Source organism: Manis javanica, chromosome 7 (assembly GCF_040802235.1).
Source record: "Manis javanica isolate MJ-LG chromosome 7, MJ_LKY, whole genome shotgun sequence".
NCBI classification, from domain to species: domain Eukaryota; kingdom Metazoa; phylum Chordata; class Mammalia; order Pholidota; family Manidae; genus Manis; species Manis javanica.
The window spans coordinates 29,877,045-29,904,704 of record NC_133162.1 but is presented as its reverse complement, the minus strand read 5'-3'; the positions used below and the strand labels follow the sequence as shown (position 1 = coordinate 29,904,704).

Genomic DNA, 27,660 nt, shown 5'->3' with positions numbered 1-27,660 from the left:
TGTAACAACTTGGAGGCAATGTAGTGGTAAAAGGCTGAGGCTTTTAAAGTCTCTTTGCAGTCAGAGGAGCTGGATATTAAAAAGAGACCATTCATACTTGTGGATGCACTAAAGAGTCCTAGTCCTGTAATTTCAGTGGGAAGAACTCTCTTTGGGCTACCCAGGAAGAGTGCCTGCACCATGCTAGGCACACAGCAAGCTTTTTATACATAGTGGTTGACTATAGTTGTTGAAGAAGGTCATGACGCCTGGAGGCTCTAACTAGTTAAATAGGAGTAAGGAGGAGAGCTCAGGTCTTTGCTTATGCTACAACCTCCTTGCATCGGTGGCCATTTACTCTGCTTCTTCCACTGTAACCATGGTGGAAAATTGTCCTTCTCTACAAAGCCATCCCCTCCATGTTTGCCCTGGATTCCATCCTTTGCTGACTTCAAGGGCTTGATTCTGCAATTAACCCTCTCTTTTCTGAGCTGTCAGTGTTTCCCTTTTTACAGATTATGCCTATTAGCAAACAAACAAGCTCTAAGATCTCCCATCTTAGAAGAGCCTCCTCTGCTCCAACTTCTCCCTTAAGCCACCATGCTACTCTTTGCTTCCCTTTATAGCAAAATGCCTCTGAAGAGATGTCTATGCGCTCAGTATCTCTACTTCTATTCCACCATTCTAACTCTCATACTCTCTTTAATCAGGATCTCATCCTTATGTTCCACTAAAATAGCTCTTATCAAGGTCATCAGTGACCTTCTTGCTGCCAAGCCCAGTGGGCATGTCTCAGTTCTCATCTTATTCTACATGTGGGCCACGCACTCTGCTGGCTGGTAAGGCTGTTGCCAGGCTTTTTGCTTGGCTCCAGGACACCATTCTCTCTCTTGGGTCTCCTCCTACTTCACTGGGCACTCTTCTCAGTCTTCTTTTGTCTTCCTGTAAGTAATGAAGTGCCCAGGATCAGTCCCTGGACAATTTTTCTGGCTATATCCACTCCCTAGCTGAACTCATCTAGTCCTGTGATTTTAAATACCATTCACATACTGATGACTCTTGATGTTATACCTCTAACCCTCTACCTCTTCCTTGAACCCCAAATGCCTACTCTTCTTAGATATATAATATGCACATCAAACCTCAAACCTACATCAACTAAACACAACCAAAAAACTGCATTCCCTGTCCCTTCAGGCTTGCTCATCCCTTAGTCTCTACCCCCTCAGTAAATGGCAACTCCTTTCTTCCAGTGATTCAGACTTCAAAACGTGGATCATCTTTGACTCTCTTTCATACCACACACACCTGTCTATCAACAGATCCTGCCAGTATTACCTTTCAATTATATCTAGAGTCTGACCACTTTTCACCACCTCCATTGCTTCTGCCCTAGGTTAAGCTACCATATCTCACCCAGACTACTCTAAGAGCCTCTAATTGGTCTTCCCACTTCTATCCTTGCCTCTCTCCCCCCCTTTCTTCCCTAACCCTAACATCCAGAGTAATCTTTAAAACACTGTGATTAGATAGTGCTACACCTCTACTTTAACCTTCTAAGGCACGCTATCCCACTTTCTGAATAGTATCCAAAGTCTTTATCAGGGCCTACAAGCTCTGTAAGACCTGGCTCCTGCTACCCCTCTATCTCAGTGACCATCTCTCCCCCACTTGTCCACTCCAGTCTAGCTTCACTGGTTTCCCTGCTATTCTTTAAACATGCCAGGACCACTCCTGCCTCAGGGCCCTTGTTCTCTGTCCTCTAAGTCTTGTCACTCTTCCCTCAGGGACCTGCTTGCTAAGTTTTTTTACTTCATTCAGGCCTCTGTCCAAATTTCACATTGTCAAAAAGGTTTTCCTGGCTCTTCTTTCTAAAATAACCCTCTTCTGTCACTCTCTCCTTCCTTACCATGCTTTACTTTTCTTCTTAGCAATGATTGCAACTCAACATTTTTAACACTTATTTGCTTATCTGCTATTGATTGTTACCTCCATTAATATGTAAGTTCAGTAAGAACACTCTTTGTACATTTGTCATCACTGTATTCCAAGTTCCTAGAATAATGCCTGTTATAATAATAGACCCATCTAGGTCTCTTGTCATCAGGTGAGAAGAGTGGTTTCCGGGTAGTTTCCTAATTAATATGATCAAAATCAAGTCTGAGGAACTGGGAGAGATGTACATGGAGATCATTAGGTATTTACTTATTACCAGTGACCACCGTGGGATTCACAGATATTTTGTTTGTTCCTTGGTGCCAAATCATTTGCTGAACTCTGAGGTGGCATGAAACATCTGCCTTTAACTCGTTTGGCATGTCACTTCTCCTCTGGTACTCAGTGTGTCCATCTGTGAAATAAGCAGTTGGAGATGTGGTTTCTGTTCTGCTACTTCATGGTCTGCAAGGTGCCAGAGAGAGGTGGTACAGTTAGCTCTGGAGCATGGCTCTTGTATTTGAATTCTGCTTCCATTCCTCACACCTTGGGCAACTTACTCAGTTTTCTCATTTGTAAAGTGGGAATAATAAAAGGATAACAATAGTATATTTAATTCAAAGAGTGAGAATTATATAAGACAATACATGTGCTGTACATAGCATATAGTCTGGCACATAGTAAATGCTCAATAAATTTTACCTATTAAAAAAAGAAAAGTTCTAATGGAAACTCATCCCATGCTCTTGGCTAGGAAGAATTAATATTGTCAAAATGGCCATCCTGCCTAAAGCAATCTACAGATTCAATGCAATCCCTATCAAAATGCCAACAGCATTCTTCAACAAACTGGAACAAATAGTTCTAAAATTCATATGAAACCACCAAAGACCCCAAATAGCCAAAGCAATCCTGAGAAGGAAGAATAAAGTTGGGGGGATCTCTCTCCCCAACTTCAAGCTCTACTACAAAGCCACAGTAATCAAGACAATTTGGTACTGGCACAAGAACAGAGCCACAGACCAGTGGAACAGGATAAGAGTCCAGATATTAACCCAAACATATGTGGTCAATTAATATACGATAAAGGAACCATGGACATATAACGGGGAAATGACAGCCTCCTCAACAGCTGGTGTTGGGAAAACTGGACAGCTACATGTAAGAGAATGAAACTGGATCACTGTCTAACCCCATACACAAAAGTAAATTTGAAATGGATCAAAGACCTGAATGTAAGTCATGAAACCATAAAATTCTTAGAAATAAACCGCAAAAATCTCTGACATAAACATGAGCAACTTCTTCATGAAGATATCTCCTCGGGCAAGGGAAACAAAAGCAAAAATGAACAAGTGGGACTATATCAAGCTGAAAAGCTTCGGTACAGCAAAGGACACCACCAATAGAACAAAAAGGCATTGTACAGTATGGGAGAATATATTCATAAATGACAGATCTGATAAAGGGTTGACATCCAAAATATATAAGGAGCTCACGCACCTCAACAAACAAAAAGCAAACAATCCAATTAAAAAATGGTCAGAGAAGCTAACAGACAGTTCTCCAAAGAAGAAATTCAGATGGCCAACAGGCACATGAAAAGATGCTCCACATCACTAATTATCAGAGAAATGCAAATTAAAACCACAATGAGATATCACCTCACACCAGTAAGGATCGCCACCACCCAAAAGACAAACAACAGCAAAAGTTGGCGAGGTTGTGGAGAAAGGGGAACCCTCCTACACTGCTGGTGGGAATGTAAATTAGTTCAACCATTGTGGAAAGCAGTATGGAGGTTCCTCAAAAAGCTCAAAATAGAAATACCATTTGACCCAGGAATTCCACTCCTAGGAATTTACCCTAAGAATACAGCAGCCCAGTTTGAAAAAGACATATGCACCCCTATGTTTATTGCAGCACTATTTACAATAGCCAAGAAATGGAAGCAACCTAAGTGTCCATCAGCAGATGAATGGATGAAGAAGATGTGGTACATATACACAATGGAATATTATTCAGCCATAAGAAGAAAACAAATCCTACCATTTGCAACAACATGGATGGAGCTAGAGGGTATTATGCTCAGTGAAACTTTAGAAGCCAGGTGGAGAAAGACAAGTACCAAATGATTTTGCTCATATGTGGAGTATAAGAACAAAGAAAAAACTGAAGGACAAAACAGCAGCAGAAACACAGAACCCAGAAATGGACTAACAGTTACCAAAGGGAAAGGGACTGGGGAGGATGGGTGGGAAGGGAGGGATAAGGGGGGTAAGAAAGAAAGGGGGCATTACGATTAACATGTATAATGTGTGTGGGGGCACAGGGAGGACTGTACAACACAGAGAAGACAAGTAGTGACTCTATAGCATCTTACTACGCTGACGGACAGTGACTGTAATGGGGTTTGTGGGGGGGGACTTGGTGATGGGGGGAGTCTAGTAAACATAATGTTCCTCATGTAATTGTAGATTAATGATACCAAAACAAACAAACAAACTACAAAAGACAAGTTCTGGGGAAAAGTTCTGGGTCATTACTATTAATGTGTTTTAAGGGCAACAAACTATCCTAGAATATTAGATAATATGGAATCTTTAAAGGTGTGATAATGTTGTGGTCAGGTAGGAGAATGTATTGTTAGGAGATGCATGGTGAAGTACCTAAGAATAAAGCTTCAATTGTTGCTTGCTTCCTAATAAAGCCAAATATATCTCTGTGTTTCCATATCAATCTATCGAGCAAGTGTGGCAAAGTGGTAATCAATGTTGAAACTAGGTGAATAATATAGGTTATTGTAGTACTCTTTCAACTTTTCTGTATGCTTGAAAATTTCAAAATAAAAGGTTGAAGGAAAAAAAATCCCCTGGAAATTGTCTGATGTCCAACACTCATTTTATAGAAAGAAGCTTGAGTCTGAAACTTATGACCAAGGTCATACAGCTGGAGAAGCCCAGGCCAGAAGAACCCAGGTCTCCTGGCTGCCCGTCTCTCCCTTTGTGTGGGTGGCCGCTGCTGACCCTCAGGCAGCAGAGAGCTGCAGAGAAAGGAACACACTCAGCTTTCCCCAAGAGACAGAGGAGTATTAAGGGTGTGTAGAAAGGCACTTGTGTTGGTGTTTCCTTTCTGTTTGTTAAGTGAAGAGGTAGGTCATCTGGTTAGAAGGTGTGATGTACAAAATGTGAAGGCGGTGCCAGGGCCAGGCCTGCCATCCTGGGCAGACCAGTTTGGCACCATGTACTTGTGGTTTTTGAGTAGTGGTGGTGGTGGTGTGTGTAAACTCTGGGATTTCAGAGCAGAGAAGAAAGAGTAAGGGGTGGGGCCAGGGCCAAGAGGAGCAGCACGGAAAGACTGGCTTCAATTCTGATGCTGCCTGAAAGAAGGGACCCCAGGGTTTTGCTCAGGATGAGAAGTGGGCACATACGTAAATAAAGGAAACAATTCCCTGCAGTCTTCAGCATCTGCCGCCAGCTAATACGGTTCAAGGCAGTGAAAAGGAGAGATGGGGGAGAGGAGGCAACGTTGATGTACGCCTGAGGAGAGGGCCACAGAGACAAATAGGGAGAGAAGAGAGAAAAGAGGAAACCAGGGCCACGGTGGGGGAGGCATTGGGGGAGGAGTGCTGGAAAGGTAAAGAGGCCGCACCCGAGGGCACGAGAATTAGGCGAGGGCTGTCCGCCTCCGCAGGCTGGAGCGTCTCGCCCCAGAACAGTCCCGCCTCTCTCCTCCGTCTTTGGGAGTCCCTGGAGGCCGCGGTAGCAAGCGCGGAGCTCCTGGCGCTCTTACTAGGGGGAAGGGCGGGCAGGAGAGGCGGGGCCTCCGGGCCGGGAGGGAGCGAAGCCTCTGGCCGCGGGCGGGCGCCGGAGTCTGGGGGCCGCTGCTTCCCCTTCCCGGTCCGCGGAGGTTCCTGGCCCCTCCTCCGCCCCGAGTCCCCACCCTCGCCGCCGCTGTCAAAGATAAACCGGGCCTTTGCCTGCAGGAGCGGCGGCAGCCCGCGACCCGGCGGTGAAGAGCCTCGGGCGCGGCCTCGCCTGCCCGGCCCGGCGCTCGCATCAGCACCGCGGACAGCACAGCTCGTCGTTGCCAGTCTCTAGGCGCCAGCCGACCCACTAGCCCACCGGCGGCCGGGCCCGCGGCGTCCACATCAGCACCGCGGACAGCGCCCGGGGGCCCCTCGCCGCTGCCAGTCCACCGGCTCCCCGAGTCAGCACCGCGGACAGTCCCCCTACACCGGCCCGGAGGCAGGCTTGGAGCGGTCAGCGCTCCCGGAACATGGCCACTGAGGTAGGTGTTGAGCACCGGCCGGTAGGCAATGCCCCATTGCTGCGGGATCAGAACCCCGCTAGGGGCGGGCGGGGCGGGAAAGGGAGACGAGGGGTGGGGTAGCGTGGGATGGGGTGGTTTCCCCAGTAGGGTTCGGGGGGTTGTCAAGTGGCAGGCTGGAGAAGGAGAGCTCATTGTGAGGGCTCATATCACCCCTGACCTGTCAATCTTCCCCATCTGAGTCCTGAAGCTGCCTGTGCCACTTGTTGGCACTAGCGCCAGGGTGGCTCCAGGGCTCCAGCTGGGGTTTCCTCTTTCCCTGGACTGCAAGTCTGAAATTGCTTCTCCACAGCCTGTGCCTGTTTTAGGGGAGGAGGGTGGCTGGCTGCTGTTGCTATGCAATGCAGCCATCCGGCTTCTGAACCCAAAAGTCTGGCTGAGAGATGACAGACCTACTACCTCCACATCCACATTTCCCTCATGGGGGAGGGAGAGGACAAAGGATCCCTAGGCCCAAACCCGGACGGCTGGTTGTAATGATGTGCCCGCACGAATCCCCACCTTTGCATATCACCCCTTCTTGCCTTTTCACCCTGTTCGAGTCTCTTGTACAGACTGTCCCCCTTTATCCCTGTGTCTGATGGGAGGAGCCTATTCTACAGGGTGTGCCTGGAGGTGTGTCACCCGCAAGGGACTTGAAAGCTGATCTGAGGGACCTGTTGGCTGAGAGCAGAAGCTTGGTGCAGTGCTTAAGAGATTAGGAATTATCTCCTCTACCCCCTCATTTCATGAGGGAAATGGAGCTCTTTATGTTTCTGCTTTATAAGTAGTAAAGCCAACACATGGAGAAGAGGGGGACCTGTTTGATACACAGCATTTTAGCAGCAGAGCTAAAAGTTACTTCCTTTGAATTTTTGGAGTGGAACCCAGGACACCACGGTCTCTCAGTTCTGATCTTGACTTCTTTTGTGGTGTTTCCTCATTTCCACCTCAGCTGAAACACAAAGGAGGACTGCAAAGGTCTTTGAATGATTCTGTGCAGTGTCTCCCGGCATCCTGGTAAGCAGAGTTAACATCAGTACCAAGTGTTAGTGTTGTTACTCTGCTGTTGTCACCACCACGGAACAAGCCTCAGTTGCATGGCCTCACCCAGTTTTCTAACAGGGCACAGAGTTACTCAGGAGAGTTTGCCCCAGAACCTTGTAAAGAGGCAAGCCCTGAGAAGACCCTTGGAGCTTGGTTTCTAGGGTAGAAGAATGCAGAGGCTCCAAAAGCACCAGAGATACTGAGAAAAGCAGGAAGAACAAAGGGAGAAATGGCTGAGGATCTGGCCACCTTCCAGTTAGGGCTGCCAGGCTGCAGCAAAGGCTGCCGGTGTTGGGCAGGAAGGGAAGACTTAACCACATGGGCATGGCTGGGCAGCAGTGTGAGCAGAGAAGGCAGTCACATCTGAGATGTGGTCTCACAGGTCCCAGGAGGCCCATCTGTCCCATCTCAGGTTTGCTGTGGTCCGCAGATTCCAACCACAGGCTTACTTCTCTAGGTTGAGGTGGTGCCAGGAGGCTGACTCTCCCTTGGGAGAGGCTCTGCTCATAATGCCTCTGAATACAGCGCTGTCCTGTGTACAAAGCATTATCACATGTGTGATCTCCTTTGAGCTTTACAGCAACCCTGTGAAGTGGGCAAGGGTGGTGTTATTATCTCCAATTAACAGATGAAACAACTGAGGCTTACAAGCCCGCCTCATCCATGTGAAGGAGCCAAGGAAGGCATCATTACCCCATTTCATAGATGATGCAGCTGGAGTACTGAAACTTATTCAAGAAAATATGTCTAAAAAGTGTCTAGGCAAGGACTAGAATTCATTTTCTGCCTCCCTGGCCAGCGCTTTTCCTGCTGGATCCAAGTGTACCAGTTAGCCAAATTGTGTTGCCCAACAGAGAGGAGAGCACTAGGGTTGCTGACATGAGGTTATGATGGGGAGAGGGATGCAAAGTTCAGGAAGGGCTGGAGTGTGGGGACGCAGGCCCCCTGGCTGGCCTGGCTGGGTCAGCTTGAGGGCAGAAGGACAGAGGAATGCCCAGAAGTGATGGAGAACTGAGGACACACACTCACCATTCCCCAGTTTGGCCTTGGGTGGACCCCGATGGCTATACCGAGGGAGGAAGCCTCAGCTCTGCCAAGGCACAGGACGTGCACATTATCTGGGCTGTGGAGTGAGTCATTCTCCCCAGGCTGCTTTTACTGTCAGTACTGAGTTAAGATTACCAGGAAAATTCTATTGGAAGAAGGAAAACCTCACGCCAAGCTTCTGTGGCCAAATCCCTAGGATTCTGAATGGGAAGTCCTCAGCTCCAGTAGAAGGTGTTTTGAAGGGAAGAGAGGGAATAGGAAGAGGGAGGAATAGAGGGAGGGGGACAGAAAGAGGGAGGGAAAGAGGGAGAGAGGGAGGGAAAAAGGGAGAGAGGGAGGGAAAGATATATGGAGAAAGGTTGGCTATCCCTGGATCTCTGGATGGAAGGCATGGAAACTGGATCTTTTCTACTCCCTAATTTCTGTTTAGGAGTTAGCACTGAGGGAGGGATGTGTGTAGGAACTCAGAGGAGGGATGAAGCCTCCTGAGCGACACACTGATCTCACTTGGGAAACTGTAATGAACCCATTTCCTAAGTGACAAACCTCTGCATATGTGTGTTGCTGGGAGTAGGGTCTGCCCTGGGAAGTAGTCCAGATGACCAAGGAAAGCTGAGAGGTGCCTGGTTGGGAGGGGCTTCTCCAAGTGGTGGAGTGTGGCCCCTAAGAGATTTTTAAATGCACCCAAGTAGCATTATCCAAGCGTTTGGAGATTTCATCTCTGAGGCATGGAATTAACAACCAGCAGACAATAGGCTGGGCTTGGGCCCTGGTGTAGGCTGAGAAATAGCGAGGCCCCGGGTTTCCATCCGGGAGTTGCTACATGTGACTCATGATCCTCACTCCTCCTCCACACCAGCCAGGGCGCATGGTGTTGGCTCATCAGCTGAATCTTCTGATTCTTGAGTTGAGTCTCAGATGAATCCTCTGGAAATAGCTGGTTTTTAATGAAGATGGAGATGTGGGCCAGACGGGATCTCTTCTTTGCCTCGGGGTGTCATCTGCACTCCAGTGCTTTCTCCTCCCCACCTTTGCCAGATTGGCTTTGTCAGGTGTACAGGCCCTGAATATGTGACCTGCCATACCCAATCTCCAGGCAGCCTCCCCATCTCTGTTGCACAGCAGTTCGAAAATTGGTGCCAGTAGGTTCACCACTGATACTCTCTTTGTTCCTCATGAAATGCCTCTTGGTCCTGTCCTTACTTAGCTACCAGAAGACTAGGGGATGGTGATGGGAGAGAGGGCACAGTGGGGAAGGTAAGAAGTATATGAGAAGGCCAAGTGCCTGAGTCAGGCCTTAAGGCAAGGAAGCCCCTCTTGGCTCTCTCCATCCACCCACAGCAAGAGCTGTTGTCTCACAGAGAGGGTTGTGCATGTTCTGGGATTCTCTTATGAGATGTCAGGCAATCTCTCCTGAAAAACCCCCACCAGCTTCCTGAAATCTAAGTATCTGGCAAGTGGCATGGAGCCTGGCTCTAGCTCTGGTCCAAGGGCCTCTGCCATAGGAATCCTTATTCAGAGGTTCAAAACTGGCAGCTCTAGGAATGAATCTGGTTCAGAGATGTGTCTTATTTGGTCTGCTCAGTGTTTATAAATTTAAAACTTTATTGGGGACATTTAAACATCAGGATATTTGATGTTAAGGAAATCTGGTTTTATGACTTCTCTTAAAATGTCAGAAGTGTGGCAATCTGGGCACACATTTTCATGTGGCAATGATCAACTGCTTTCTTGAGACAGGATAGAAATTCTCTAATTAGTCACAGTCCCCACCTGGTCCATTTACATACTTAGCCACTATAAACATTTGAGTTCATAATCTCTGATAAGGCCTCTAGAATGTCAAAGCTGGGAGGAGGTTTAAGTGATTATGCAGTTCTGATTTCTCAGTTTCTGGTTGAAGAAATGGAGGCCAGAGGAGGGAAGACTCTCCCAGGGTCATGTGGCCAGGACTAGCACCCAAGTCTGCTCCCTGGTCAGTGGGCCATCTTTCCACCAGGGCATTTTGGTATTTCACAGCTGAGCTGCATGGATGGAGAGAGCCAAGAGGTGCTTCCTTGCCTTAAGTCCTACTTTTCGCCAACTATAGATGAGTCTGTGATGTGTGTGCTCTATATAGATCTGGGAGATTAAGGCTTTGGAAATGTGTTTGATATCATCTTCCACCAAATCCTCAAGATCCTACAAATACTTTACAAGGAGGGAAGCAAATTCCTAGTCACCCAGAGTCAGGACAGTATTGTAAGGCTCAGGATGTTTGGGGGTTGGAAAGGGTGTTGATCCTTCCCACTCTGGCTACCTGAGAACCCATGGATCAAAGGCAAGAGGAAATAGGACTGTGTTATATAAAGTAGCACCCTAAAATATTAAAATTTTAATACACTAGAAGTGTATTTCCTTCTTAGTAAAGTCCCAGACAAGCATTTCTGATCAGCAGGTGGATCTCCTCCAGGCAGTAGTAATTCAGGGACCCTGCCTCTTTCCAACTTGTAGTTCTATCGTCTTTAACACATGGTTCCCTTGGTTTGTGGGAGGGCAAAGATCACAGAGGAGGGGCTGGTCTTTATGAGTTAAGCCTATGCATGACATTCATCTCTTCCACTCATATTCCTCTCAGTCATATTCAGCCACACCTAACTGCAGGGAAAGCTAAGGAGTAATCTGTGTGCCTAGGAGTATGTGGCTGTGGTCAACAGCTAGCCAGTCACTACAGGCACATGTCTTTACAGGAGCACACAGTTTATATGCGCGTTCAGGCACAGAGAGAAAGGATGCTGTCACAATGACTGAAGCACTGGTATTTCCTTGTCTTTCCATTCTCACCTCCACTTCTCTTGGTTTAGACCCACTTTAGTGTTCCCGTGGACTATTATGAAACATAGTCATCCCTCCAACTGCCCCAGTCATGCCCACTTCCTGTGCAGCCCTCACAGAGTTGCCAGAATGATCCTCCTGGGACCCAGGGGATTCCATCCTCAAGACTGACTGGGCTCATGTCAGTTGGTTTGGAAGGATGGAGGAAGGCCACAGCCCCTTCCTTTTCTTTGGAAAATCCAACAGTATGAAACCTTAACCAGACAGAGCAGACACATTAGTGAATAACATATTACTGAAGTATTCTTTATTTGTTAAAGTTATCATAGAGTCCTAGCAGATATCAAGGGGACTTCCTCAATTCAAACCTTGATTAGAGGAATCAGAAACTTTAGAGGTGAGGAGCACTTATGTATCACTTAATTCAGTCATAATACTTGGGATCACATCTGTTACATAGGGCAAGGTTCACCTGGAATTCATCTAGTATTCTCTGATTTCCACCTTTTCAGGACCTTGATCTACCAATTATTTGCTCCTACTACCATACTGACAACCTTTCTCTTATTACTTATTCTTTCCCCCAGCTTTTTCAGCAAGATAAGTATTTCCATCTTAAATCCTCTTTTCTAGTAGAACCTCCCCCCAACTCATTGTGATCTAGCTCACCTCTGTACTCACCCCCAACTACTCTGATCTAATCCACTCCACGAACCAACTCCAGTCTTGCTGAAATCTGTCTGCCGTCGTGGAGTTGACTGTGTTCTCTGCTGTCTTTGTTACTCTGCACCAGCTTCTCCCTCTGCCTGGGTTGCCTTTTCCTCCCTCTCCCCACCCACTGCCTGCCCCTGCCGCTGGAAACTCCTGGCCATCCTTGATGACTCAACACAGACCTCAGGAAGCCTTTTCTGAGTAAGAGTTTCTGCATAAGATATTACTTCTTTGTGGCATTTATCTCAGTCTAATTCATTATGTATTTACTTGTCTTCCACCCTGGAGCTCACAGACTGTCTTTTGCTCAACATCCCTAGAGCCTGGCAATAGAAGGGACTTAATAAATGAAGGCTGAGTGACTGAATGGATTCACCTTAATTACACAGGATGAACTGGCTGTGTGTTCACTCTGCCTTTGGGGCTTGGTCTCCACGTGGTTCCAGTGTTCGGCATATTTCACCCAGGGGGAAGCTTGTCTTGAATGTGGGCGACTGAGGCTGGAAGTGAAGAAAGAGGCCCTGTCCTTCTATGGAACTGAGCCCACTCCCCTCAAATGCTGCAGTCTGTGCCAATGTCAAGTCCCAGGTGTGGACAGGGACAGAAGTCACGGAATTCCTTCCTATCAGGGCATGGTGTTTCTTTAATTTCTGGCCTCATCCCACTTTATCCAGTTTTCTCTGGGGAAGTCTGGACGTCTTGTCCCCTTCCTTCCTGGATATGAAATGCTGGATATGAAAGCCATTTGTGGTGCTCTCTGACGCATAACTTGGCCTGCACCTGAATCCCCCTCTGAGTTCATGGGTATATCAGGTACTACTCTGTCCCACCTGCTCCCCTCCTCCATCCCTGCTGTAAGCTCCACCCAGCAAGGTCTGATTCAGTCTTGCTCAGGGCACAAGGTCCGACATGTGAACATTTGATACTTGTTGAATGAATGAAAATGTAAAAGGCCCCACTGTATGTGTGTGTGTGAGAGAGAAAGAATCAGAGAGAGGGAGAGAGAGAGAGAACGAGAGAGTGAGTAAGTACAAGCTGGTGGGAGCAGGAGAGGGAGAAGGCTCTGGACCAGCAACCAGGAAATCTTTTTCTCATAAAGTTTGTTTCTGGCTCTGTTGATGGTTCCAGAACCTCTCATTTTGGCTCAGCTTTGGCCCTGCTTCAGGCTTTTCCTAAATCTTTTTGGGATAGCTTGAGGCATCTTCTTGGGTAAACTCCACAGTCCTGCCTCCCCTTGGCCTTCCTAGAGCACTTACAGGGTGGCTAACTTGTCCTGATTTGCCTGGTTTTAGTGCTGAAAGAACCATATCCTGAGAAACCCCACAGTCTCAGACAAACCTGGACGGATACTCACCCTGGGTGTGTCTCCTGTGCACCTCTTCAGGTCCACAACCTGCAGGAGCTCCGGCGAAGTGCCTCACTGGCCACCAAGGTCTTCATCCAGAGAGACTATAGTGATGGAACCATCTGTCAGTTCCAGACCAAATTTCCACCAGAGCTGGACAGCCGGGTAAGGACGTCTTTTTCTAAAGTTGGAACTTTTTTTTCTTGGACGTCTTTTTCTAAAACAGGCCATGGTGGAACTGAAGGGCTTATTCAAGTGTATTTTTTTTTTTTTTTGCAGGATAAAAGTAATATATGACACATGACTTGTTCAACTACTTCAAATGGAAGAATTAAAAAATGCCCTTAACATTGTCTTGCTGTTGCCCCATTAAAAGTTAGAGTTGAAAAAACCTTAGAGGTTTTCCCAGCCCAGCAGCCCTCAAAGTTCATTAGCATGAGGATCACTGGGAGAGCCTGTTAAACACCATTTCCCAGGTTCTGTTGGATGACATTAGGTATCATCAGAGATGCTGACTCAGCTGTTGGACTGGGTTCAGGAATCTCCATTTTCGCAGCAGTTCTCAGTCCCAGCTGCACATTAGAATTCCCTGGGGAGCTTTAAAAAAACCTGATGCCCAGGCTGACAACCAAGGTTCCTGCCCACAGCCTCTCTCTGCAGACTGGCTGTTTCATGCACCACCAGCCCCTTGCAAGGCATCAGCTCCTGCTGCTGAGTTTTGCTCCTGGTTCTGGGAGAGTATGTAACCCTCATCCCAGGCTGCCCATTGGGGGAGGGCAGAGGGCAGGCACTGATCCTTTCATTCAGCAGCCCAGGCAGATCTGAATGGGTTTGGAAAGGTGGGGCAGGACTGCCTGTTTTTGATCTGACCCCTAACCAGCTTTCAGGGAGTCACATGTGTCTCCTCATCTTAGCATGCCTACCCTCTGGGGTGGGGTGACCCTGGGTAGAGCAGCACAGCTTGGATTCATAGCCTAGATGGGCAGAACTTTCTCTGTGTGTTCATTCCAGAACTGTTTAGGGACAGTGGCTGGGAACTTCAAAGCTTCTATTTTTGGGGAGACTTTTGTCCTAAATAGGTATGAGAAGTCCCTAACCTGTGTGTGGACAGTTCTGGTACTGTGGGGGGAGTGGGGGAGGGGGTGCTCTGAGGAATGTAAAAGGTGGGTCTACAGACACTGATGCCTGCTGAGTTTGCAGCATGACTTCCATTCTGGTGCAGGGTTACATGGTGAAGAGCACAGACTTAAGTCAGAGCCATATAACCTGGGACACATTCATTCAGAATTCGGCAAGTATTCACTGAGCAAAACTGTTTTAGGCCCTGGGGATATAGGAGCAAACTCATGGAGGTCATTTTCTCTAAGAGGCTATGAAAAGTAAAACAGCAAGCAAGTGAATATGTAGTAGCCCAGGTGGTGACAAATATTAGGAAAATAAGGGGGCAGGTCAAGGGGATGAGAGCTGGGGGTGGTGAGTCATGACTGGAGGGGATCTGCGGGTTAAGGCCACACCTGAAAGAAGCAGGAATGAGCTGGGGGAGGGGTACGTCTTGGGAGGGAACTGCAGCTGAGGGCACTGGCATAAAGGCCCTTTGGCAGTTTGGGGAGCAGCAGGGTGGTCAGTGTGCCTGGAGTGGGGACTGAATAAGAGAGTAGGAGACAGGCTCTGAGGGGGTGCAGGGCCAGGCCTTTGGAGGGTCTTGTAAGGCCTTGTAAGGACTTAGGGGATTTTACTTAGAGAGAGGAGAAAAGCCTTTGAGAGCTCTTGGTCAGAGCTGCGACATCATCTGACTTTAATGGGCTTGCTCTGCAGGGCTGTGGGCGGGAAGACCAGCAGACAGGCCAGAGATGATGGTGGGCTGGCCCACGGAGCAGAACTTTGATCAGGCCTTACTTGTGACACAGCGATGATGGTGGTACTTTTCCTGATAGAATTGTTCTAAGGGTTAAATGAAATAATACATTACAAAAAATGCATGAAGTACTTAAAAATAGAAAGCGTAGAAAGTGCCTAATAAATATCAGCTATTATGATTATGGGTGCAGGCAGGACAGCCTTCCAGTAGTCCACAGCCCAAGGCTGTTGTGTCCTGCGTGACCCCAGCAAGGAGGAAGGGCTCCCTCCTGGAGGGACACTCCTGAGCTCTGGCCCAGGCAGTCTCATGCAGTGGGAGTACCACCCACACATGGAGAGCCCCTACCAGTTCAGTTCCGAACTCTCTAGCCCATCAAAATGGGGGAGTCACCAAGTCACTAGAACTCTTGCCTGATCTTTTGCAGAAATATTCACATCTGGGATATCATAGGAGTTCTCCATTTTCAAGGGAAGCCAAGTAGCTATTCTATTTCCATATTATAGATGTGGAAAGTGAAGCTAGAGTAGTTAAGTCGCTAGTCCAAGGCCGCACAGCTAAGAGTCAAGTCCGCACTGGGTCTCAGGTTCCCTGACCCTCAGTTGAGTGCTTCACAGGCAGCTGCAGCCTCTCTGGTCTGGTCTGTGTGCCCCACTCCCCCTTTCCCAGCTGGCATGGCCCCTCTAATGCCACCCTCCCTCCCATCTGGGACTGTCCACGCTCCAGGGAGGCTGACTAAGCCTGCTTCCTGTCCTTTTCTCCCTGCAGATTGAGAGGCAGCTCTTTGAGGAGACTGTGAAGACCCTCAACAGCTTCTACTCAGAGGCTGAGAAGATCGGGGGTGGCTCCTACCTGGAGGGCTGCCTGGCCTGTGCCACGGCCTACTTCATCTTCCTCTGCATGGAGACCCATTACGAGAAGGTGGCTCCCTCCCTGGCTGCCCCACGGCCCCTCCTGCAGGGCTCCCTTGTTGAGCTCTCACCCTCAACCGGCCTTTCTCCTTGCAGGTTCTCAAGAAGATCTCCCGCTACATCCAGGAGCAGAATGAGAAGATCTTTGCCCCTCGAGGCCTCCTGCTCACGGACCCTGTGGAGCGTGGGATGAGGGTTGTATCCTTCCTGGCTGTTCTGTGTGAGGGCCCAGAGCTGCCAACTCATGGTCTCTCTGGTAAGGCTACCAAAAATGGGGGCCACCCTAGGGGCCTCTTCTCAGGGATTTCCTAGGATTTCCCACATTACTGGTCATTGGTCTCCTTCCCTCATGTACGTGATTGGTGCTGTTTGTGAATCTCAGGGTTTCCTTTCATTGAGCTGCATTTAATCAGTGCTTAATACATGCCAGATATCACATTAAGTGCTTTGAAACTATGATGTAACTATCATGTAATTCTCATAACACCCCTATAAGGTGGGTAACTCTCCTTATTCTCTACATGGATGAACACACCGGCTCAGGGTCACCCAGCTAGTGGATGTCAGAGCCAGGGTTTCAGCCCTTAACTATGAGGCTCATTCCTCAGGGAATATGCAAACCTCCATGTATGTTTACCTGTCCAAAACCTCATGTAATCTCATTTAATCTTGTGTGTATGGGTCCCACTGTCTGCTTTTCACAGAGCAGAAAAATGAAGTCTTGGTGGGAAGCTGGTCCATGGGTGGGTTTTGTGCCTGTTTACTCCACCTAGAAAAGTGTGGTCAAGGCGAGCATGTGTCCCACCCCCAGTCAGCAGCAAGAGAGAATTGTTAAAAAATAAATTCTACTGGAAAGTTGAGAAGAAAAAGTGAAAAAAACACACATACCAGAATCATATGTTTACAAAGTCCAGTGAGAGGTGCCTCTTTTTTATTGAGCCCTTTACAAGGTGCCGGGTATTATTACACATGTTATTTCATTTAATCCCCACAAGAACCCCAAAATTCTATTATTATCACCGTTTTACAGATGTGATGATTGATGGGTAACAAGTTAAGTGACTGGTCTATGGTCATCGCTGGAGAGTGGGCGAGCTGGGAGTCGACCTCAGGACACCGGAGTCCTCACACTTCCTGCTCAGTAGCACCACCTGCCTGGGCACACTGGCCTGGCATTTGGTAATTAGACCCGCGGGGAGGGAAGCCCAGGATGAACTGCCGTGCGCCCAGCCCTGCCAGTCTCCCACCTGCGGGCGGAGTGAGCGCAGGCGCCCTGGGCTTTGGGCGGGACCGCCCCCTGGCTTGGGCGGGGTTAGAGTCTAGCAGGCGGCCCGGCTGTGCGTCCCGCTCCCCAGCTGGCCTCCGTCCCCCAGCTCTGTGGCCCCTGCTATGCAGCTCGCAGCGCTCCTTAACGCGGCCGCAGATCGAGATTTCCATCTACGAGGACCGGTGCAGCAGCGGCAGCTCCAGCAGCGGCAGCTCCAGCGGCAGCAGCGGCGGGGGCGGCGGGGGGGCCCGGTGACTGGCCGGGAGTCCTTGCAGGGAGGTGTACGGCCGGACTGTGGGCCTCGCAGACCTGCGGCGGCTGCGCTACCAAAGCACCCGCTTCTGAGCCATTCTCTGGGTCCAGCTTGGCGGGAGGGGGGTGACTGGCCCCGTGAGTCCGCAACCGCGCCCCACCCACTCTGGCAGGAAGTCCATGTCCTGACCTGATCTGGCTGTTTCCCGATGGGGCTGGTCCGGGCCACGCGGATCTAGATGCTCCGAGGAAGGCTGTGGGTGGGGACAACACAACACAATTTGGACGGCCCTTTTCTTATGCAGTGCCTCTCCCAGCACCCCTGGTCTGTCACACAGAATTCCATCCTGCATGATTCCTCACCCCAAATCCCATGTCCGCCAGGACCGTCTTCCCTCGGGGCCTGCTCCCATGGCCATCGCCCAGTGCTCGCTCTCTCTGACGCCCGCCACAGGGTCTCTGCCTGCCTGTGATCCTGCCTCCATGGAATTCGAGGTCTGGGAGATGGGAGGGGTCAGTCTCTGGGCGCTGCGGTGGGAGATGTTTGGCCCCCTCCTGACCTCTTCTAGACGTGTAGCTTCCTGTTCTTCACTCAAAGCCTGGAGGCCATCTTGGCTGTGTGGAGAAGCATACAGCTTCTGAGATTTTGTGGGACATCGGGCACTGGTTGCGGGCACACAGCTAGGGCTGAGAGGTTACATGGAGGTCTGGAGAAATACTTCATGGAGAGATGTAGTCTCAGGGCGTTTGACCCCCAGAATCAGAGCCGACTTCCTGAGGTCAGAAGCTGCATGTATGTGAGAGTGAGTATGTGCACGGGCAGGCACATGTGTGTGAGAGACTCCACATGTGCGTGTGGGTGTGCACAAGTGTCTTCCCCTTGGTTGCCTGGCCAGTGTTCCTCTCTGGAGCCTGTCTTATCTTCACAGGTGATGGTCTGAGCTGCTTCCCTGTGCGGGTTCAGTCTGTCTCCCTGTAAATAATTGTCCTAAAGCCCCTTGACCCTTGCCTCGGGCTGCCAGCTTGGCTTTTCCATGTGGCCTGTTCCCACCTGCAAGGTTCTCCCCACCTTGTGACTCTACTGTGTACATTCTAGCAGTGGAGGAGTTCAGGTTCTAGAAGAGCAGAGCCCACTTTCTGGAGCCTTCTGTGCCGCTCTCCTAGCACCCATAACAAGATAGCAGGGCCACACACACTGCATATTCAGCCTGCCCAGTCTCCAGGGCTCTCTAAAGCTGTGTACTCCAGGCTTGCTTGGATGATCAAAGGAGCCAGCCACCTGCAGGCGAAAGGCAGGCTCATTTCTTGAAAGAGGGGTATCCAGCCAATGAGGCCCTGGCTGCCAAGGCCCAGGGGGCCGGTGGGAAGGAAGCAGTCCCGACCTGGTGCCCTGAAGATGGACAGAGGCTGCCTCCCTCAGCTGGCAGGAGGTGCTAGGAGCAGATAGGAAAGACCTGCCGCTGCAGATAGCTTTCCGGAACCAAAGAGGGGTCTGATTTTCTTTTGGATGCATGAGCAGCATGTGGAAAGGAGGTGTCTACCCAGAGAACTGGGGGGTGGCCCAGCCCTTGAGCCTAAGTGGGTCCTGGTCCAAGGATCCCCTTGGAGCACAGCAGCCCAGTGGGCTCCACAGTGGCCCTCTGAACTGTGGACCAGGTCTGTGCCCTCCCTGGCCCACTGTGTGGTTCGGCCTTGGGTCCGACCTGTGCGTGTTTCGTGGGATGGCTGGGCACAGGTGATGTGGTGACCTTTTATTTTATTTCTTTTTCCAATAAAAGGACTTCTCCAGTTTGAGGCTCTGGTGCTCCTCTCTCATGGTGATGGGGGGCCAGTTTTATGGCCCAGGACACAGTGAGAGGATGCTCTGTTGCCCACCCATTTTATGCCAAGGAGGCAAGGCTGAGTGTATTCCTGAGGAGGCAGCACACTGACGTGGGCAGCACACACCCTGCTACTTGGGCTGGTAGTCTAGTGGGGAGGCAGGCACTCTGGATCCTCTAATCTGGGCCTTAATGGGGGCACTTGCAGCTTTGTGTGGGGAGAATAGCTTGGGCTGAAACCAGGTCAAAAGTAAATAATGAATTGATCAGAGAAGTAGCCATTTCTTGAGCTCTTACCCTGGGTTGGGCCCTGTTAGGGGTTGGATCACACTGGTCACTCAGTTTTAAAGACTAGGAAAGTATATGGGTGTTGAAACCTGACAGGGTTGTGTCTGGGTCATTTAAATGAGGCAGAATGGCGGTCCAGAGAGGTTGAGTGATTTGCCCCAGGTCACACAGCTGGTTGATGATAGTGCTAAGTTTAGAACCAAGTTCTTCTGACCCAGTGCTCACTCTGACATGGGGATAGCACCCAGACGGAAGTTGTCTGAGGCTGCAGGGCAGCCAGAGTCACATGCTCAGGTTTGAGGGCCAGGGGAGGATCTTACCAGACTGTGGGGACAATGGCTCCCGCCTCTGGGTGGGGGTTCGGGGGATTCCTTCTGTGTGGTGTTGAATGGAACTCTGGGTGGCTTTCATGCTTGGACTTACTGCTCTTAAGGGGCAGCTGGGCCTTTGCCTGAGCCATGGGATGGGCGGGGCTTGCTGCCTTTGTTCAAAGCTGGGATGTGTGTAGGTTGGCATAATGGAGACTGTTTTTAATATGTGGGTAGGTTCATGCTGTCTGTCCTGTTTGCAGTGTTGTTAATAAATAAACAGTAGTAGCTAACATTTATTTAGCACTTACTGTATGCCAGACACTAGGCTAAGACTACAGAATTCATCATTCAATCCTCACAACACTCTGTGGTGTAGACTGTTATTCCCATTTTAAAGATAAGGAGACTGAGGTTGAAGAAAGTTAAGTGACTTGTCCAAAGTTATACAACTAGGAGGTGGCAGAGTTTGGCTGTGAATCTAGGCAGCCTGACTTCAAACTGTGGGGAAGATGATAGATCCAGACCCTTCAGCAACTTGAGGTCCTCTACCATCCTAGGGTTAGGATTTGGCAGATTCCCAGGGAAGGGCTTGGAGCTGTGACTGGGCTCCCAGGGAGGGCTGGTACCTCCAAGCCCAGGGCATCGTGGGAGTGTGGGTGGGCTGTACTCCTCATGGATGGGTGGGGCCCAAGAGGCAGCTGGGGAGAAGCCAAGTGATGGGTGGCTCTCTTGGCCTGGCTTTGCTCTGCTGATTATGGCCTCTTTCCTGGGTCTGGTCACAGCCATGTCTCCAAATCCCCTTTGTCAGCTGGGGACAGGCCCCAGGGAGCTCTGGGCTGTGGCTCCTGCATCAATTCCCCTGTTCTCTGTTTTCTGGCTTTCTTTGGCCAAAGGTAGGGCTGTGTGTGAAAACCACAGGGTTTACATAAGATCGTGGTGCCACTGAGTGGCAGAATTGTGCACTGCACCCCAGAATCAAAGTGCTCCCAGCCAGAGCATCTCAGCTGCTGGGAGCCTCCCCACAATCCCCCAAGCCAGCTGCTCCCACCTGCAGGAACGTTTCCTGTGGCTTCCAGAGGTGCAGGGCAAAGGAGTCTAGTCGGTGGTGATTTTAGGTCCTTACGGGCAGACCCTGGGGTCCTACCTTTCTCCTGGGGGTCTTGGCAGCCTGGGAAACCCCACCTCCTTTTTCCACAACTCTGGCAGGGAGGAGTGTCCCCAGCAGGAGGCACCTACACCTGGTTTGGGCTTTACTATCACCAAGGATGAAGTTGATGCAAATACTACTCCAATTGAGACCTGAACTGTTGTTCAGGCTTCATGACAGTAGTAGCCTATGGTGGAGACTCCAGGAGCCTCAGTTTGCCCAGTCATTAAAATGGGGATCCTGATACATTACAGAATTGCTTAGACTGGTGCTCTCATCCTTGGCTGTGAGTGAAGTCACGTGGGGTGCAAGAAAAACCACAGATGTCTGGTCCTGTTTCCAGAGATTCTGATTGCATGGTTCTGGGGTGCAACCTGGCAGCAGGATTTTTTAAGTTCCCCTGGAGATTCTAGTGTGAAGGGAAGTTTGAGAACCCCCTGGTTTTGACAGTACCTAGAGCCTATGAGCTTTTCACAGGCTTCTAAAAATGTCTAAGACCTGAATAAAGAAGTTTATTGATTTGTGAAAGCAGCTGCCCTGGGGTGGGGGCAGTGAATGGAAGAGGACCTGCGGGAGCTTCTGGGTGCTCACGATGTTGTGTTTCTTGTGCAGAGCTCCAGTTGCACAGGTGTGCTCACTTTGTGAGAATCCATTGGGCTACTTATACTTCATATTTGTGTGCTTTTCTAAATGTATGATACATTTCAATAAAATTTACCCAAAAGTTCATTGGCTCCAAAATAGGAAAAGTAAGTTCAAAATTGAAATTAATGTTTTATTACATATTTACATATAACAATGTCAGTCTACGCAATTCAACTCAACTCATGTGTGTGTGTGTGAATTTAATGTGGGTTGTTGATGTATATGAAAATGTTGATATGATGAGGGGTTGGGTCTCCAAAAGAGAAGGTCCTTGGTGCCTAAGAAAATCTCAAAACAACTCACGTTTTGATTTATCCAAGGACACACACACACACACACACACACACACACACATCCCCCCTCATCGAAAAATAAAGGTTGAGAATGACTGCTTTTGAGGAGTCAGTGAGGAACCAGCTGCGAGTGTGCCTGGCATGATACAGGCGTTTGGTAACGTCAGCTTGCACCCTTCCAAGGTTTCCACATGGCCCTTCTCAGGGACTGTGAGAGGATTTATCCTCATGGCGGTGTCTGGGCAGGCTGTGCCAAGCTCGCAGCTCTTCCTCAAAGAGGCCACTTAAAGGGCCTGTCATTTCAGTGTGTGCTGAATGGCAGGACTAAGTGAGCAGCACCCTGGAGCTGCACGGGGACTTACAGTTCTGAATCAGGGATGATGGACGAGGAGGAAGAAATGAAGGGCGTCTGAGGGCTGAGCTGGTCCACAGACCCTCAGTAGTTCACTGAACTCTGCTGAGCCTCAGCTTTGTCATTTGTAAAATGAGAGGATTATGAGAATGTGTCTTTGTAAGTGATAATCTGTTTCTCCAGTGTAAGATATTATTATTATTGCTTAAGTGACACTAGGACCTCATTATACAGTGGCCTCATGATATAGATTTATAATAGCCAGGCTTCAGATTCTTGCATAGAATAAACAGATATTTATCCAAGGACTCACTGATTCCCTAATACATGCCAGAAACTTTCTGGCATGTATTATTACATGTACCTTATTATCCCACTCAGTGCTCCAACACTCTGGTGGGTGGTTATATTTGAACTCTTATTTTATAGATGAGAAAACTGATGTTCCAGGTGGTTAGGTAGCTTGACAAGCACCCACAGCTGGTAAGTATCTGAGCAAAGACTTGAACCTAAGTGTCTGACTCCAAATCCCACTCTTATCCTGCCAGTGTGTCCCAGTCAGACAAGACTGTTCTACCTGGATTGACTCATAAAGACAGATTCCAGACCCAGAGAGGAGCAAGTGACCAAATGCGGCACAGAAAAGTCCGCTTTGCAGAGGCATGAGGGGCTAGTTATGTTGGAGTAATTCAAGTTATTGATTTCTGTAAAGGGAAACTGATTGGGGATGAGCTACCACCTGAGAGCAGTGCTGGGCGAGGCCCTGGAAGGGGAGATGTTACACACAGCTCTTGTATGGTGACGGCTTTCTTCCCTCTGTCCCAGGTACTCCGTAAACTCTCAGGTAGGGATCTTGACTTACTCATTTCCACCACCTCCCTCCCCAGGTGCCTGTCACACGGCTTCACCCTTTGCAGCTGAATGGGAAATGTAGCCCATCACAGTCTGGCAGGAAGGGACAAGAAGATAGAGATGTGAAGTCCTCAGGCTCCTGGGGACACAGAATCATCTTAGGCAGATGCAGGCGGGTAAGTGGTCACCAAAAAATACAATTCAACTACAAGAGGTCACTGACCATTCAATTAAAGGGTAGAGGCAGTGATCCCAGGCCATCCTCTGCGCTGGGCAGCTGCTTTCCATAACGCTGACCTGGCTGCAATCTTATGGCTCTACAAATGACCTCCACCTGGCCTGGGAAAGGAGGGGAGGAAGCGTGCATCCCAGCCCCACTCAGCCTCTGCGCAGTGCTCCCTAAACACCATTATTCTAAGGTGGGTAAATCCTTGTGGGGCTGAAAAGTCTGGAAATTCTGGGCGTGGGGCCCTAAAGAGTGAAGTACTATGGGTGGATGGATGGATGGATAGATAAGTGGATGGATACACATATGGGTACAGGGAAATGACTGATGGATCAGAGGTGAGTGAGAGGGCTGCCTGGCCTGAGATCGATGCAGACTCTGGAGAGGCAGGTGAATGGATGGGTGCCCGTCGGCCCTGTGCTTCCCACTGCAGATCTAAATACAGGGCCAGAGCACCTCTAAGGGAAGGTGCTGAGCAGCCCGGGACCCAAATGAACTCTGCATTTGAAACTCTGAGTGATGGATGTGTCTTGTTGGGAAGGATTCTTACAGGTATGACATGGCCACTGCTAGAAGTGAAACCAGCAGATTACAAAGGGCCTGGAACAGATTTTATAATGGTATCTGCATTTTCTCAACCCCAGCACTGCACTGAGCGCCTTCCATGTTGAGCCTCACTGAAGCCTCACAGGACTCTGTGAGCTCGTCATGCCTCCATTTTGTGGATGAAAAAACTGAGGCTCAGAGGGGTGAAGCACTTGTTTAGGCTCACTTACAGAGTGTGCAGTAGAGTGTCTGGGATTCAAGCCTGAGTCCTTCTGATCCCAGGGTCTCAGGGTGAAGAGAGAATTTTGATTAAGAAGGAAGGAGGGGAGGAGGACCATGGATTTTCGAACCAGCTTTCTAAGGAAGAATGTGGCATTTTGGCACACGAGACACCTTCTGCACCGGGGAAAGGCTTTGAGACCTCCCGGTTTCCTTCTCCCCTTCCCTCTCTATGTCTCCCTCTAAGGCCTATAAATCTTGAGCCCAGGGACCTGCAAGTGCAGAGAAGATACATATGGCGTTCACCTCCTCCTAGAGCCTAAGCTTTACCCCTTTGCCGTGGTTGGGGACTTGGCTGTGCTTTTCTCCTTCCCTGGTCTGGGGTTGGGAGGGTGGCGGGAGAGTTAGGCCTTAGATTTTTAGGGTGCAGGTGCATTAAATAATTCTGGGGTAAATCCCTCATGGCTGCTCTGGGGCTGGATATAAGGGCAATGAGTCACCTTTACAGGACTATTCTGGGCCCTCCTTCTGGCAGGCAGGTGGGGTTGTGAGGTTCTGGGCAGGGACTTCCTGGGAAGGGGTGATACAGATTCCCCTCTGTCCCCACCCTCCTGTCCCTGTCTGCAGCCTCCTTTCCCTCAGCTGAGCAGGATCCTCTGCACCTGGTGCCTGCGTGCAGCTCTGTAATCCTAGCTGTGTTCTCCAGTCCAAGCATGGTTCCTTGGCTTACTTGGTGGGCACTTAGGCTGACTCTGATTCTGTGTGGGTACAATGGAAGCACAAGTCCTGCCCTCATAATTCAGAAATTGTTGGTACAATTGTGCTTCTGAAATACTTTGAACTTTCTGGAGAAAAAGGCCGGCAGAGTGAGCGAGGAGGAGCCCCAGGCAGGCGCTGGGCCCCCAGCCAGGCTGTGGTCCTTGGGAGAGTCACTGCTCCTCTTTGGGCCTGTTTCCACATCTGAAAAGGGTGGGGCAGGACTCGATGACTTCTCGGGTCCCTCTGGACTTAATCAGCTAGGATTCTGGGATGATCAAGGGCCATGTCCCCAGCCAGTTGACTAGTTCCTGGCGGTGCCTTCCTTGTGCACCTTAGTCAAAGCCACACCTTCCCTGCTTGCTTTACCTCATCTCAGGTTTGTTTTCTTGGGGAATGGCACTGCAGGAGAACTAGCTGAACACACCCCTGTATCTTTTAGCCTGGGATTTATTCCAACACAAGCATTTTGGGGGCAGGGGACAGAAGTTTCTCTGTGGACTCCTGGGCGACCTGGGCCACAGCGGGCTGTGCTGGGAGGCACATAGGCTTTGGCACTGAATAGACCCAGGCTCCATCCTGAATTTTACTACTTAATATTAGTAATGTTTCTAACTGGCTGGGGACTGACTATGTGCTAGGTACCATGTCAAGTGTTACCATCACCTGGTTTAATTCAATAACTCTGGGAGGTAGGTATTATCCCCATTCTAAAGATAAGAAAAGTGAGACAGCTCACCTACATTAGGTCTTAAGCACCTCTGAGCAATGCCCACCCTGACCCACCCTATTTAAAATGGCATTCCAGCACTCCTGTCTGCCTTAATGCTGCTCCCCCCACAGCACTTACTGCCTTCTAACATACTGTATACTTTCATTATGATGTTGCTTAATGCCTGCTATATGTCACCAGGACGTTCTGGAATCTTTGCCAGTGTTGTTCGCAGATATCTATCTCAAGCACTAGAACAATGCCAAGCACAGAGCAGGTGTCCAAGCAATGTATGCCAAGCGACACCTGGTTCAATAGTTTGCCCTGGTAGTTTCCTGGAGATTGCACCCCCTAAGGCTTAAGAACACAGGTTTTGGAGCCAGACAGCTGTGGGCTTGAGTCACAGCTTTTGCTGCTTAATTAGCCATGTGACCTTGGAAAACTTATTCTTTCTGAGCCTCAGCTGTGATAAAATAGACAAGTAACATTAATTGCTGAGGATGGGTGTAGGAATCAAAAGGGACACATATGTGAAGTTCTTGGCATACAGTAGGTATTCCATAAATGTTAGCTCCTTTTCCTGAGGAGAGTTTTTTTTTTTCTTCTCACTTTCCTTTGATGGCCTGCCCTTTGACCACTTGGCTGTTCAATAGCTGTTCCTTAAGAGGACAAGCTGCTGAAGGAGGGGTTGGCATTACCTGTAGAGTTAAGCAGCTCGTGCTGCCCCACATCCTTCTTCCTCCTAGAATGCACCTGTTGCTAAGGACACACAACACCAGCCCCTGACAGGATGTGGCTGGGGTCCTGGCCCACATGGGAGGAGAGAGATGACGCTGACCCTGGGGAGGGAGAGAAAGGGAGGGACTCGGCTTGCCTCCTGGGCTGAGAGTCTGGATGGGGGTATCATTCAGGAGTCTGCCGGAAAAACCCAGACAGCTTTCTGAAAGGCGAAGCGTTTGTCCTCCTCTCTCTGTGTGGCTCTGGAGAGAGACCAGCAGCCCTGTTTGGAGGCTGGAGTGGCGTTCCTGCTTGGGTATAGGCTGGCAGCGCTGCTCAGGGCGGGATGCCCAGACTCTGGGAGGGGGCCGTAGCAGCCAGAGTGACACATAACCAAACTCCTGGCCCTCAGGACGGCTCCTCCCCAGAGCAGGGCTGGCAGCACAGTGGACGCTCCAAGGGGCCACATGGTGTGATTCATGATTCTGTGCCCACCAAGGCCAGCCAAGCTAGCTGGTGAGGGGACTCAACACAGGCGCTGCCCGCTCTTTTCGCAGCTTAGGCAAGACCATGGGGGATCCCAGGCCCTCCAGGGACTCCCTTTCTTTCTTCCCCACCCATCCCTTCACCCTGGGCCGATGGGAGACCGTGGCTTTGGTTAGCTACCGCAGCCAGCCACTCCAAATGGAGAAGGAAGGAGCAGCTTTAGGCCCGGGGCTGGGGGCAACCCTGCCCTGCTGGAGTCCTGCCTCTGTCCCAGCTGCGTGATCCCCCGACAAGCCACTTAGCTTTGTAAACAGGGGTAATTACATCACTTTCTTCTTGGGATTGTGAGGATTAGACAAATTGCTTCTTGTAAAGGGCTTAGATTTCAACCCAGACACGCTGAACTCACTAAATGTAAGCTATTATTGTCATTTTAAGGGCCCATTCCTGGGAAGAGGCATGTTCTTGAGCAGAATAAAAATGGTATTATTATTATTATTATTATTATTCAGCTTTTCTTGAAAATGGGAAGCTCTGGCAGCACTGGCCCACCTTCCTGCTGGCCCTGCAGAGGGGCTCCTTTGTAATTCGCATAATCCCTTCTAGGCCCGGCCATTATATGTCAGCCCCTGAGGGCATCTGTTATTCCTGTTACAAACTCAAGTCCAGTGTGAAACACTGGAGCCCTGGGGGGCAGAGAAAAGGCTGAATTGTCTGTGCTCAGAAGCCGAAGGCCAGGGTACAGGTCCCTGTGGGCCTCAGGGGAAGGAGAATGAGAAGAGGAAGACAGCAATCTCGAGTCTGGCCAGTTTGGGGGGT

At 49.6% G+C, this 27,660-nt stretch overlaps 3 protein-coding genes across 12 annotated transcripts in view; 2 read left to right on the top strand and 1 right to left on the bottom strand.

The window, feature by feature from the left end:
* ZFYVE27 (zinc finger FYVE-type containing 27) overlaps window positions 1-6,033 on the top strand; it is a 108,119-nt gene extending 102,086 nt beyond the window's left edge. For all 8 annotated transcript variants that reach the window (XM_073240586.1, XM_073240585.1, XM_073240587.1 and 5 more), the window contains one exon: window positions 5,900-6,033. In XM_073240586.1, coding sequence (XP_073096687.1) covers window positions 5,900-6,033 — 134 coding nt within the window. The remainder of the gene's footprint in view (window positions 1-5,899) is intronic.
* Window positions 6,034-6,072: 39 nt separating this feature from the next.
* GOLGA7B (golgin A7 family member B) lies at window positions 6,073-17,112 on the top strand. Its single transcript, XM_017664575.3, has 5 exons — window positions 6,073-6,204; window positions 13,226-13,351; window positions 15,810-15,962; window positions 16,049-16,208; window positions 16,983-17,112. Exons 1-5 carry the CDS (start codon window positions 6,193-6,195, stop codon window positions 17,000-17,002), a joined length of 471 nt encoding a protein of 156 aa, XP_017520064.1. The 5' UTR covers window positions 6,073-6,192; the 3' UTR covers window positions 17,003-17,112.
* A 137-nt stretch (window positions 17,113-17,249) lies between these two features.
* CRTAC1 (cartilage acidic protein 1) overlaps window positions 17,250-27,660 on the bottom strand; it is a 147,780-nt gene continuing 137,369 nt past the window's right edge. For all 3 annotated transcript variants that reach the window (XM_037015784.2, XM_037015781.2, XM_037015780.2), the window contains one exon: window positions 17,250-17,725. In XM_037015784.2, the coding sequence (XP_036871679.2) occupies window positions 17,361-17,725 (365 nt within the window). In that variant the 3' untranslated portion in view covers window positions 17,250-17,360. The remainder of the gene's footprint in view (window positions 17,726-27,660) is intronic.